The 12,559-nt window shown below is 41.9% G+C and overlaps 1 protein-coding gene across 1 annotated transcript in view; it reads left to right on the top strand.

Annotated features, from left to right (window-relative positions):
- The window catches only part of CTSD (cathepsin D), a 32,451-nt gene extending 23,234 nt beyond the window's left edge, over nt 1–9,217 (top strand). Inside the window, exons 5-9 of the mRNA XM_053252161.1 lie at nt 128–327; nt 1,605–1,727; nt 2,938–3,082; nt 6,201–6,299; nt 7,092–9,217. Coding sequence (XP_053108136.1) covers nt 128–327; nt 1,605–1,727; nt 2,938–3,082; nt 6,201–6,299; nt 7,092–7,262 — 738 coding nt within the window. The 3' untranslated portion in view covers nt 7,263–9,217. The remainder of the gene's footprint in view (nt 1–127; nt 328–1,604; nt 1,728–2,937; nt 3,083–6,200; nt 6,300–7,091) is intronic.
- The last annotated feature ends 3,342 nt before the right edge of the window (nt 9,218–12,559 follow it).

Consider the following 12,559-nt stretch of genomic DNA (forward strand, 5'->3'; position numbering starts at 1 on the left):
CAGTAGAATACAATACTCTGGGCAAATTTTTATGTGTTGCTCTTGCATCTTATAGCATATGTTTTGGGGAGAAATTCTAGTACTCGTTTAAATTTACTGTTTTGGATTTTCCCAACTTCCTTTTCAGATTGGTAACTTAATGGTCAAGGAACAACTATTTGGTGAAGCTGTCAAGCAGCCTGGCATCACATTCATTGCTGCAAAGTTTGATGGTATCTTGGGCCTGGCATATGACAAGATATCTGTGAAAAAAGTAAAACCTTTCTTTGACAATGTTATGGAACAAGGATTGGTGGAGAAGAATGTATTTTCCTTCTATCTAAACAGGTGATGTTGGCTCTGGCAGAATGAAACATTACCGTTTCTCACCCGTGTCTGTCCTTGCTGTATTACCACTTCCTATAGTATAGGAATCAAATGCAAGAGCCCTAGTGCTCCCAAATTATTGTGGATATAGATCAGGCCTGCTCAACTTTGCCCCCCCCCCAGCTGTTTTTGGACTATAACTCCTATAATTCCCAGCCAGAATGGCCAATAGCCAGGGATTATGGGAATTGTAGGATAACATCTGCAGGAGGGCCAAAAGTTGAGCAGCCCTGATATAGACCAGAGTTTCCCCAAGAGAGTATAGCTATGCTCTTGAAAGAGAACTGGGAACTAGGGAATGAACATTACATGTGCAAACTTGGTATGGTCTGAATTCATGTAATATAGTCCTGTTGCATAACCTAAGCAGGACTGGCTCTGGGACATCATTGGTCGATAATGAACTCCTCAGAAGAAGTGCATGATGTATTTAAGAGGCTTCTAGTCCAATCTGATTCATGTTTACTTGACGATCGGGGATTGAGTTGCTCTTTCTCAGTAATAAGAGCGTCTCCAAGAAAGAGGAGGAGTGGTCTTAGAGGAGAGCTGGTCTTGTGGTAGCAAACATGACTTGTCCCCATAGCTAAGCAGGGTCTGCCCTGGTTGCATATGAATGGGAGACTTGATGTGTGAGCACTGCAAGATATTCCCCTCAGGGGATGAAGCCGCTCTGGGAAGAGCAGAAGGTTCAGCATCTCCAAGATAGGGCTAAGAGAGATTCCTGCCTGCAACCTTGGAGAAGCCGCTGCCAGTCTGTGAAGACAATACTGAGCTGGATAGACCAATGGTCTGACTCAGTATATAGCAGTTTCCTATGTTCCTATGACCACCCCTCAGCTGAAACCTTGGAGAACTGCTGACAGTTTGTGTAGACAACACTGAACTAGCTGGACCAGTGGTGTGATTCTGTGTAAGACTGTTTCAGTGCTCATGAGAGTGCTTAGCATTGCTGCCTTAATTCTAGCTGTTGAAATCCAGTCTTGAGGGAACATACGTTTAGGATTACTGTAGTTGCCTTGTACTCTGGTGGATACACATCATTCTTCATTTGGCATATGCTCAAACTATGGTGATGGGCAGGCCAATTTTTGTTGAATTTCTCCTAAAAGGAGAAGAAACTAACCGTACAAGGAAGTAGAATTGTATTAAGCTGCTCCTTGAACCAAATCATCTTTAAAGTGATGGCTTTCTAGTTATTGTATTAACATTTGTGTCTGCTTGTGTGCTACCTCTTCCAGGGATCCATCAGCACCAACTGGAGGAGAATTGCTTTTTGGGGGGACTGACCCACAGTATTACACTGGAGACTTCAACTGGGTGAATGTCACTCGCAAAGCTTACTGGCAGATCCACATGGATTCGTGAGTTGATCTTTTTTTATTTCACAAATACATGTCTGCTTATTAATATAGATATTCATGCATTCCCTACAGAATTTGTCAAAGGAAACACACACAAATTGTAGAATTATAGTTTGAGTTGTGTTATTCGCTGATTGGGTGTCCAGCACTTTGCAGAGATTGTCTGAAAGGCCTTTCACCCAACCAAGGGTGCACTATAGTTCTAGGATGTTGTTAGGCCAAGCATTGTACCGCTGAGTTTTGTTTTTTTGTTTTTTTAAAAGGGTGAAGGTTCTCCCCTAATCCCTTTCACTGCTAATAACAAAGAATAATAGAAGCAGAACAGAGTCACTGACAGTCAAGGCACACACTTGAGTTGAGGTCTTCAGTTGCAATATACAATGGCAAACCCCAAACAGACCAAAAATACAAAAGGCTCGGAATAAAATACTCTCTCACCTTGAGGGTCTGCTAAGCAGCTTTCCAAGTTGACTTCTCCATCCTAGGTGTTTCTCGTTCATGTTAGTAAGCACTCAGATCTTTTCACTTATGCCTTGAAAACCGTCCAGGGCACTGATAAACAGTTGCATGAGCATCCCCTCCCCCCACCCTTCAAAACAATTCAGAAGCTGGTGATCTCCTTCTCATGCTCGAAGCTTGGCCTTGTTTTGACTAAGAGCAAAGGCTGTGCATAGAGTGCACAACAGGTGCTTCTGCTGCTTTGCTGTTCTCAGCAAAAACAGGGCTGTGAATACACAGCACAAAATGGCTTTTCCTTAGTGGCTCTGCTCAAGCCCTTCTGTCAATTTAAGATCAGACACCCACCAAAAACTGGGTGATGCCCATAATAGTATATTTTATAGGTGGCATCTGGAACTTCACTACAGTAACATGTAGTCCTCCAAAAGTTCTTTCTCCGTGGACAGAGGAGGTGTGCTCATGCAAGAGAGTCTTGCACAAATGGAAGGGGCCTCCATCAGCACTGCCAAGTCTGGATGCCACCCAGGGTGTGCCTCCCAACCCTCTTCCTCTTGTATAGCCTGCTAAGAGTCTTTGCTTATGTCCCTTTTAAAAATATCATTATTATGAAAAATAAACATGGTCTGTTCTCAGGGCACTCTCCTTCAAATATTACATACTTGTCTTTCTAATTTAGCTTGATATAGCAGTGTTATATTCCAGCTGTACAATGGTGAATGGAATTGTTTGAGGACTTGTCTGTCTTTTATAGAGTTGATGTTGGCAACGGTCTGACTGTATGCAAAGATGGTTGTGAAGCTATTGTGGACACAGGAACCTCACTCATTACAGGGCCTACAGATGAAATTAAAGAACTGCAAAAGGCTATTGGAGCTAAGCCACTCATTAAAGGACAGGTAAATGTAGAAAGGCAATTGGGCCAGATGTTGGAGCATTTATATTGGCTAAATGAGGCCTAATTACAGTTTGTCTATTTTAGTCTGACTTGAGTTTGGATTCAGGCACATTCTAGTGGCTTGGGTTGCCACTCAAAAGGCAACACTTTCTCTCACAGCTGACTTGAATAGGAGCTGGCTGTAATAAATTGTTCCTGTACTTCTTAGTTGCCATAGCAGATACTGTTCCTTGCATCACTGTGCACTGATAATGAGGCAATGATGATTGACCATATCCATGCCTTGAGACTGAAGGCATGAAAGCTGGATGGGGCTATAGCTCAGCAATAGAGATTTGCATGTGGAAGGTCCCAGACTTACTTCCTGGCATGTGGGAAAGATTTGGAGAAGCCACTGCCAGTCAGTGTAGATAATACTGAGCAAGATGGACCAATGGTTTGAATCCATGTAAGAGAGCTGCTCATGTTCCTAGAGCGATTTCTTATAAGCAGTGTTGGGTCTCCACAACTATTTCTGGGTGGCCTAGAGCCTGATCAGATGATACCTTACTTCCCCTTGCAATTGGGGCAGGAACGCCCAAATGCACTCATAGGCTGGGACCACCCATGACTCTGAGCTGGAGGGGACAAGGTCAATCTTCAGTGCATAAACTTAAATTTTAAAATATTGTTACTTGTGGATCTCTTCTCTACATCAATGGACCCACACTTTTTTTTTTTTAACCAAATAGTGGTCAGAAAAGAGGTCCTGTCTCTGTTCAGAAAGGAGGACACCTGGAACCCATGCCAGCCCCAGGTTGGAGTTGGCGGTGGGGTGGAGGGAGGATAAGGCAAGGAGGAAGAGGGATGAGAAACAGCATTGGGGTGTGCAAGCCCAGAGGCAGGGCACATCTGATCTCAAGCAGCCAACTGCATTGAACCGCAGCTTCTGCTCAGCAGGGCGGGCCGTGTGCTCCCACTGTTGGATTAAAAAAAAGTCCCCGAGTCTTACATTGGTGGATACACTGAGAGCATACACATTTTCTGCAGACATCCCAATGCCTTCCCAGCATATCCTTTTATCACTTTGGGTGGGCGGCCAGGGGGTGATTATTTGTTCACTGTACATGCACTCCAGATACATCCACAGAAGACATCACAATGGGTGCACTCAAATCCTTCTAACTGCACGGGTTGGTAAAATGTATGCCAAGTTACTGGTCAGCATTCAAATGGAATCAAATGAAGAAAGATCTAAGGGTCATGATCAGTGTTCCCTGTTACAGGGATTCCCAGATTTGTTGACTACAATTCCCACCTGCACTGTTGCAGCTGGAAATGGTGGAAGATGTAGTCAACACTGGAGAATCCTTGTTATCGGGAACACTGGGCATGATGGATAATTCAGTGGAAGACGTCAGCTCTGTGTGGTGATGAAAGGCGCTCCCTGCTGAGATATGATCCTCCCCATCTCTGGCAATTTTCAAAAAATACCCGAAAATCCATCTTTTCGCCCAAACTTTCTCAGCTTCCTAAACTTTTTAGATTTTAATCTCCTGGTTTATTTTTAAATTGTTAAATTGTTTTAAGTGTTTTGTATATGTGTTTAACTTGTGTTCTGCCCAGAGACAAAAGTTTGGGGTGGTATACAAATTTGTTAGATAGATAAAATTTTTAAAATGCCATTAATTACTACAAAAGACTGAAAATAAGATTGCCAGTGTGCTAACACTCTTATGGTGTGGCCACATCTGGAATACTGTTCACCCCAGCTCAAAAATGATAAATTTATTCAACTGGAGATGGGTGGTACAAGATGACTGGAATAGCTGATGTACTTGTTGCTCAAGACTTCATGTAGACTCTTAACCTCTCTGATGCTTGAGAGGGAAATGCTACATGGCAGGCATAAAGGGCAATGAGAGATCTCCAGGAGTATTTCACTGAATTGGAAGAAGTTGGCCACATAAGTGCAGTACAGATGGTGTGGACTCCTTATTTGTTGTCCACTACTGCTTGTCCTGTTATTTCACATCCCCCTCAGTCAGCTAAAAATTCTAATTGCTGCCAATAGACTTTTAAAAGAAAAGGTCTGGTAGCCTGGTCCAGAGAGAGCTTGCCATATGGATGACTCTGTCGGGAAGATCAGGCTGAGAGATTACTTGCCCCAATCCACATAGTAAGTTCACAGCTGAGATCTTCTCTGAAGCAGGAACTTCTAGCTTACAATGCATTCTAAAGAGAACTCAAGCAGACCAATCTTCTTCAGAGTGAAGGAGGCTAAAAAAGAAGCTTGATGGTTAACTCCTAAAAAGCTACCTCAGTGACTTTGAAGGAAAAGTTGTCCTTGCAATGGAATGGAAGAACTGAAGATGCAGTATAGCAGAGTGAAAGTACGTCTGGTCTGGACTCCTTTCATGGCTATAAACTGGGCAATATTGGTTTAGCCAGATCTGCTTGTCCTTGAAGAACATTAGAACAGAGGGTGGAATCTCTTTATTGGCTGTTAGGCTTGTTGCATGCATATTGGCATATTCAGACTGAACCCAAGCTGGTTTCAGAAGTTTATCTGTAAAGCTGCCAAAGGCATTTTTTAAGAAGCCACAACTATTGCAACTCTCTTTCCTCCATGGTTGATGGCAATTAATTATTGTCACTTCTGTGGCTCCAGGGTCTCCCCGACAAGATGAATGGGGGGCTGGAAGGTATGTCTCAGATAATATGAAGTAGGATTTGGGTAAGTGTAGCATGGCAAAGGGGGAGAAACTGAGGTGGAGCTGGCTTTGGAGCCTTGGCAGCTCCTTGGCTGGTGGTGCCAGGGGACTTAAGCAGCAACCCCAGCCTCCTATTACAGGCAAGGTCTCCAAATCTTATAACAATATGCTCTCCTCTTCTTGGGGTTTCTTTTTTAAACCAAGGTTTACATATGCTAACCCCTGGGGGGAAAAACCCAATTATGTAATGGTGATGAAAGGTACCAATCTACAGGTGTACTGACTGGCTCCAGTGCTGTGTCCTTTGGGTATCAATTATAAACTCTGTTACCTTCTTTCTTGAAGAGCAGGCTTCTCTTCCATCATTCTTGGGGTAAGATGTCTGGTGTCCTCCAGATCTTTATTCCTCTGCTTCTTCTCTTGCAGTACATGCTTCCCTGTGACAAGCTGTCTTCTCTGCCCTCTGTGAACCTTAATCTAGGAGGGAAGGCCTACACCCTCACTCCAGATCAATATGCCTTAAAGGTAAGTCTGCCGTTATATCTATGATCTTCCCTTCTCCAAATGTATCCCAACCTGTCCTAGGCATAGGGCTTTGTCCACTGAATTCTTAAACTTTTGTCTTGTGTTTAATAATATATCTTTTTGAACCTCTTGTCAGATCCCCTCAAGTATAGAACTAGAGTAATTTACGAGCACAGTGCTCTCATCTTGAGGCTTGAGCACAGTGCTCTCATCCTGACATTAGACTGGATCAAAAGGAATTCCAGTTTTATAGATGTATCTACATGGTGTCTTGGAACAAAACTGTGACCAAATTGGTTAGGTCAACAAAATGTGCTTACTGAGATCTGCAGTAAGAAAACTACATCTCAAAGAACCTTAGGATACCACCTTCAGCTCCTGGCATGGAGGAACCTAGGAAGCTACCTTATTCCAAATCAGACCATTGCCAGTATTGTCTCTACAGACTGGCAATAGCTTCACCAAGGTTGCAGATGGGAATCTCAGCCCTGTCTCCAAGGAGGAAACTTTGAACCTTCTGCATGCAGGTGCTCTTCCCAGAGTAGCCCCATCCCCTAAAGGGAATACTTTACAGTGTTTCATAATCATGAATTGCTTGCTACCACAAGACCAGCTCTGAGTATTTCATTATTTTGTCCACTGCTATTCTATTATATAATATAAATAAATTTCTCTTAAAGAAGTATGATGACATTGGGTAGCTCCACAGAGTTCCTTCTGTTCTTTATCCCAGTGATGGTATTGGGGAACATCATGTCTGTCTTCTGGTTTCATTTGTATGTCTCTTTTTAGGTTACTGTTCAAGGAGAAACTCTTTGCCTGAGTGGATTTTCAGGCTTGGATGTCCCACCACCTGGTGGCCCTCTCTGGATCCTGGGAGATGTCTTCATTGGCCCATACTACACAGCGTTTAACAGAGAGGAAGATTCAGTTGGCTTTGCAAAGTGTAACAGCAAAGTGTAAAACTGACTGAGCACCACCTCCCACAGTCTCTCTTTGAAATGCACCCATAAGCACAATGGGAGTTTTTGTGTTGTGACTTATTGGTATTGGGAATACAATCAGGAAAAAAAAGAGGGACAGGACACAAATTTAAATGAGAAAAAAATAGACTTGAGTCTTAAAATGGGACACAGTTGGTGACCTTTTGACAACCACTTCCCCTTGGAGTAATGGCCTATAGAAAATTTCCAGAACAACCACTACATTTAAAGAGCCCCAATACTGCATGGGTTTTTCATGCATCAGGCCACTTAAAATGCTGTCTCTTCATATTTGAGTATCAAGGCTATAAATAAGACCTTATTTACACAATAAGGTCTTATTAACCCAAGGTTTAATAAGAAAAATCTTAAGATTCTATTAATAGAATATCCAAAAGAATATTTCATGGTAGGTTCTGGATGCATTTTGCTAACATTCCCCCTCCCTATTATTACCTCCCCCCCGCACCACACACACAACCTCTCCAAAGGAACAGCTGTGTAGAGAATTGGATCTTGTTCAGAGTTTATTCTGTGGAAGTACTAGGTAACTGGGAGTCTACCAATGAAACTTGTAGCTGTTTAATGCTCCCCAATTTAGTCTGAGGAGAAGAAAAGAAAATATTAGCTGTATTTCTCACACCATGAATGTGTGGGGTGTGCTGAAAAGATCCTGATAGGCAAGAACCAAGCTTTTTCACCAGTTGGAGGTGAACTTCTGCTAGGAAAGAATCTCAGGGAGTAATAATGGCAGGGTACTTCCAGAAAGAGATGACTAGGTTCTTCAGCTTGCATTTCATAAAAGGCCCTCACCTTGGGCTTGAGCAGCCCCATTCAGGGGTAGTCTCAAAATGTCCAGTTGTAAACCTTTCTTTAAAACTTCCTAAACCACCTACTTCCTAGCTTTTTTTCAGAGGTATAAGGAAAGTGACCTTGATGTGGCTTCCCCCACCTGATCAAAACCAGGAAGTATTTTCAAACAGTGATCCTTGTGGGATCTTCTGGCTCATGGTGGTTTTGGAAAAACTCCTGCATTTCACGGTTTCCCTAAGACATTGTCTCTGCCCCCCCCCCTTAAGTCAAGTGGTCACCACCATACACCCCCCCCGCAATACTGAAGTTTTATTGGGTGTGGGGGAAATCGTGAGATAACTCTGCCCCGAGAAGTTTGGTCTAGGAATCCAATCATTTGAACAGGTCTACACAGTGAAACGCTTGCTGCCTCAACAGAAGTTCTACAACAAGTGCTTCTAGATAAGGAACTGTCTCAGTATTGGGCTCTAATTTTGATCTTATGAATAAAATGTATGAGGCATCCATTCATAACAGGAAGGGAGCATAGATGGGGTTGTGGTAAGTTAGTTGAATTGAAATTAATTTATTAGCTTTGTGGATGAAAAGGCTTTCAGCACTTGCTAGGTTTAATCAAAAATGTTTTGTAACACTTTGGATCTAGTCTTGAAGTTGTAAAATGGGATCAACAGTGGAGAGCACACAATGAACAAATGAAGGGATGCTTGTGAGGACTTGTCAGCAGCACTTCGCTGAAGATGCTCTCTAAACTAGCTGAAAATCTGGTACACTCTAGAGCAGTCCCACTGGAAAGCTTGTGAACAGAGGGGAGTAGAAGACATCAGAACCTTGATCATATGTTTATGGATACACTGCTGTTCTTGACTTTTCTTCCTGCTAGGCTGAGTAGTTTGGATACTGATAATCAGCAAGATGTCCTTGAAGACTACAGAGAAAATGTAGGCCCATCAGGATCTCTTCAACCACATTGTTCTAAGACCTGTTTGAGCTTGCTATCAGCTCTCTGCCATTCAGACAAGGTGGTTTAATAAATATGTGGATTGTATGGATGTGTTTGAAAGGCATCAGTGAACTGTAGCATGTTCTGAATTGCCCTCAGTATAATAAATACACTTCTCTAGACTCTCGCTGATTATAGTGGTTTTTATCCCTGTGTTGTCTCTGCAAAATATCAAATGAAAATATTCACTCTCGAGCCTTCATTTCAAACTTTCTTAATAGAGCAACTCCACAGAAAGTGTCTTAACTCTTTTCTAGGTGCCCATTTATACCAGTAGTAGGATTCAGTGTAGGGTTGAATACGATGTTTGTATTGAGGGGTTTACCCTCTTAAATGCCATAAAATAATCTCTGGTCCATTACTATTGAATGTTATATAGGGCAGCCTGTTGGTGGTATTGGACACCAGCCTGGTATAATGCATGGACCAAAGTCTAAAGGCACAGAGTAAATTCACCACAAGCTTTTGAAATGTGTTTAAGCAGGAGAATTTCTCTTTGGAATGCAGATAGAGCTACTGGATCTGGATCAAAAAAACCTAAATAAAATAGTGTTTTCTTCCCCTCACTCCCCACTGCCAGTTGTGTCTAATGATTTTAGGGGTCTTCTCAAATAAACCAGGTGATTCAATAAAGGCATAGTGCCAAACTGGCTGCAAAGGAAGATACAACCCAGAGAGCCCAAAGTGGTTCATGGAATGGCACAGAGGCTCCCAGATTTTTTTATTTATTTAACCATTTGTATACTGCCCAAAATGCAAGTCTCTGGGTGGCTTATAAAAAACACAATAAAAACATAAAAAGATTAAAACATTACAACTATTAAAACTTAAAATATTAAAAACACAAAACTATCTAATTAAAAGCCTGAGTGAACAAATGCATCTTGACTGCCTTTTTAGAAGTTGTAAGAGATGGGGAGGCTCTTATTCCAGGAGGAACTGTGTTCCAAAGCCTTGAGGCAGCAATGGAGAAGGTCCATCCCTGAGTAGCCACCAGATGAGCTGGTGGCAACTTCAGACAAATCTCTCCAGATGATCTCAATGGGCGGTGTGGTTCATAGCGAAGAAGGCGTTCTCTTAAATATACAGGGCCCAAGCTGTTTAGGGCTTTATAGGTTATGTCCAAAACTGTATTTTGCCTGCAAACTTATTGGCATCCAGTGTAGATCTCTTAAGATAGGAGTGATATGGTCTCTGAGATGACCCAGAGACCAACCTGGCTGCCACATTCTGGACCAACTGCAGTTTCTGATTTGCTCTGCAAAGGGGACTTGCAATACTTATTAAAAACAATACCAATAACAAGGGTGTGTGTGGGGAACTAAAAGGCAAATGCCTGGTGAAACGGGTAGGTCTTAAGAATGAAAATGAGAAGCACTGAATACAGTTGCAAGTGAAGACACAAAAGTCCCATGGTGCTATAAACGGGTTTATTTGAGCCCAACGTGTGTCGTCCAAAGCTGCCTTCAGGCAAAATATTATCCACTGTAATCCTGTTACAAAAACGCTTCTTCAAAAACAGGTACCCATATCTTTGAGAAGCCAAAGCTAATGGAGCATCTGTGATATCATGCATACTAACAAGTTTCTTGCCAATTGCTTAATAGCATATGCCTCCACAAACTCTGGTTAAGATAAACGAACTGCATTTGGGCTGAAAGCACAATTGTTCTTGCACTTGAAGCCTGCTGCTTCTTCGAAACCCAAATGGTCAGTGTTCTGGGCATGTCAGATGTACCTCATCTCAGAATCAAAGAGATAGTAGCAAAACAGTCAACAGTTCAGAAAAGACTGGAAGATGGAGGTGAATAGAAGTGACTTTCACTGGGAATAGTTTGACTTGAGATTCCTAGGTCCCATATGAAGGACTGATGTCTCTAAATATTATTCATTATCTAAACTTACCTCCAAAAGATGCCATTTTCCTACATGCTTGTGTGTGCACACTCCTGAGCAAACCAGTGGAATATGGAATTGTCTCCTGGCCGTGTTTTCAAACATCTACTTGGTTCAGTTGTCTGTAGGATATATAGAATGCAGTCAATGACTGTTAAATGTATTGATTGATTAAGTGCCATCAAGTCAGTGTTGACTCGTAGCGACCACATAGATAGATTCTCTCCAGGATGATCTGTCTTCAACTTGGCCTTTAAGGTCTCTCAGTGGTGCATTCATTGCTGTCGTAATCGAATCCATCCACCTTGCTGCTGGTTGTCCTCTTCTTCTCTTTCGTTCAACTTTCCCCAGCATTATGGACTTCTCAAGGGAACTGGATCTTTGCATAATGTGTCCGAAGTATGATAGTTTGAGCCTGGTCATTTGTGCCTCAAGTGAAAATTCTGAATTGATTTGTTCTATGATCCATCTGTTTGTTTTCCTAGCTGTCCATGGTATCCTCAAAAGTCTCCAGCACCAAAGTTCAAAAGCATCAATGCTTTTTCTATCTTGCTTCTTCAAAGTCCAGCTTTCGCATCCATAGAGTGTCACATGGAAACCATTATCCAAACGATTTTAATCTTTGTAGGCGTAGACCCGTCACAGCATCTAAATACTCTTCCCAAGACCTTCATTGCAACCCTACCAAGTGCTAGTCTGCGGCGTATTTCTTAACTGCTGGATCCTTTACTGTTGACAGTCAATTGTAAAAGGCAGAAGCTATCTACCACTTCAATGTCTTCATTGTCAGTTCTGAGACTGGTTGCTGTATCCATTGTCATTAGTTGAGTCTTCTTTACATTTAGTTGTAGTCCCATTTTTTCACTGTGCTCCTTGACTTTCATTACTAGAGCTTGCAGATCATCCTCATTCTCAGCTATCAGAATGGTGTCATCAGCATAGCACAGGTTATTGATGTTTCTTCCTCCAACTTTAAAACCACTCTCATCTTCCAATCCAGCTTTTCTGAGTATATGTCCAGCATATAAATTGAATAAAGAGGGAGAAAGTAAACAGCCTTTAAATGTATACTGCTGGTCTATGACTGTAATAAAGGATGATGAAATGTATACAAGATACAAAACTAGCTGTTAAACTGAGGCCATCATGCACACCTTCACAAAGAGATTTAACAAAGATGAGAGATATACTTATCAGAAAGTATGTTCATAGCTTGTTTCATGGGGGCCATGAGATCAACATATGTAAAATTAGCACACCTTTTCATGGAAATATGCAACAGAAGCAACATTCAGTTTGTCTATCTTATGTCAAGTGTAATGAAATAGATTTTACTAACTTCATTTTAATTTCTGTTAACAAAAACCTGATTTAAAATTGGGCATTTGTGATGGATAGAAAAGAGCCATCTAAGTAGTTTTGCAAAGTTCAATATAGAGGGTCTATGTGAATCTATTGAGAAGGGTGACATTGCAGCTACAACTGCTTCTATAACACTAGAGTGGTGGGTAAAACGTACTGGGCAAAAAGCTGTACTTTAATGGTGTTAAAGGTATATAACCCTAGAG

The sequence above is a fragment of the Hemicordylus capensis genome, chromosome 1 (assembly GCF_027244095.1).
Source record: "Hemicordylus capensis ecotype Gifberg chromosome 1, rHemCap1.1.pri, whole genome shotgun sequence".
Classification (NCBI taxonomy): domain Eukaryota; kingdom Metazoa; phylum Chordata; class Lepidosauria; order Squamata; family Cordylidae; genus Hemicordylus; species Hemicordylus capensis.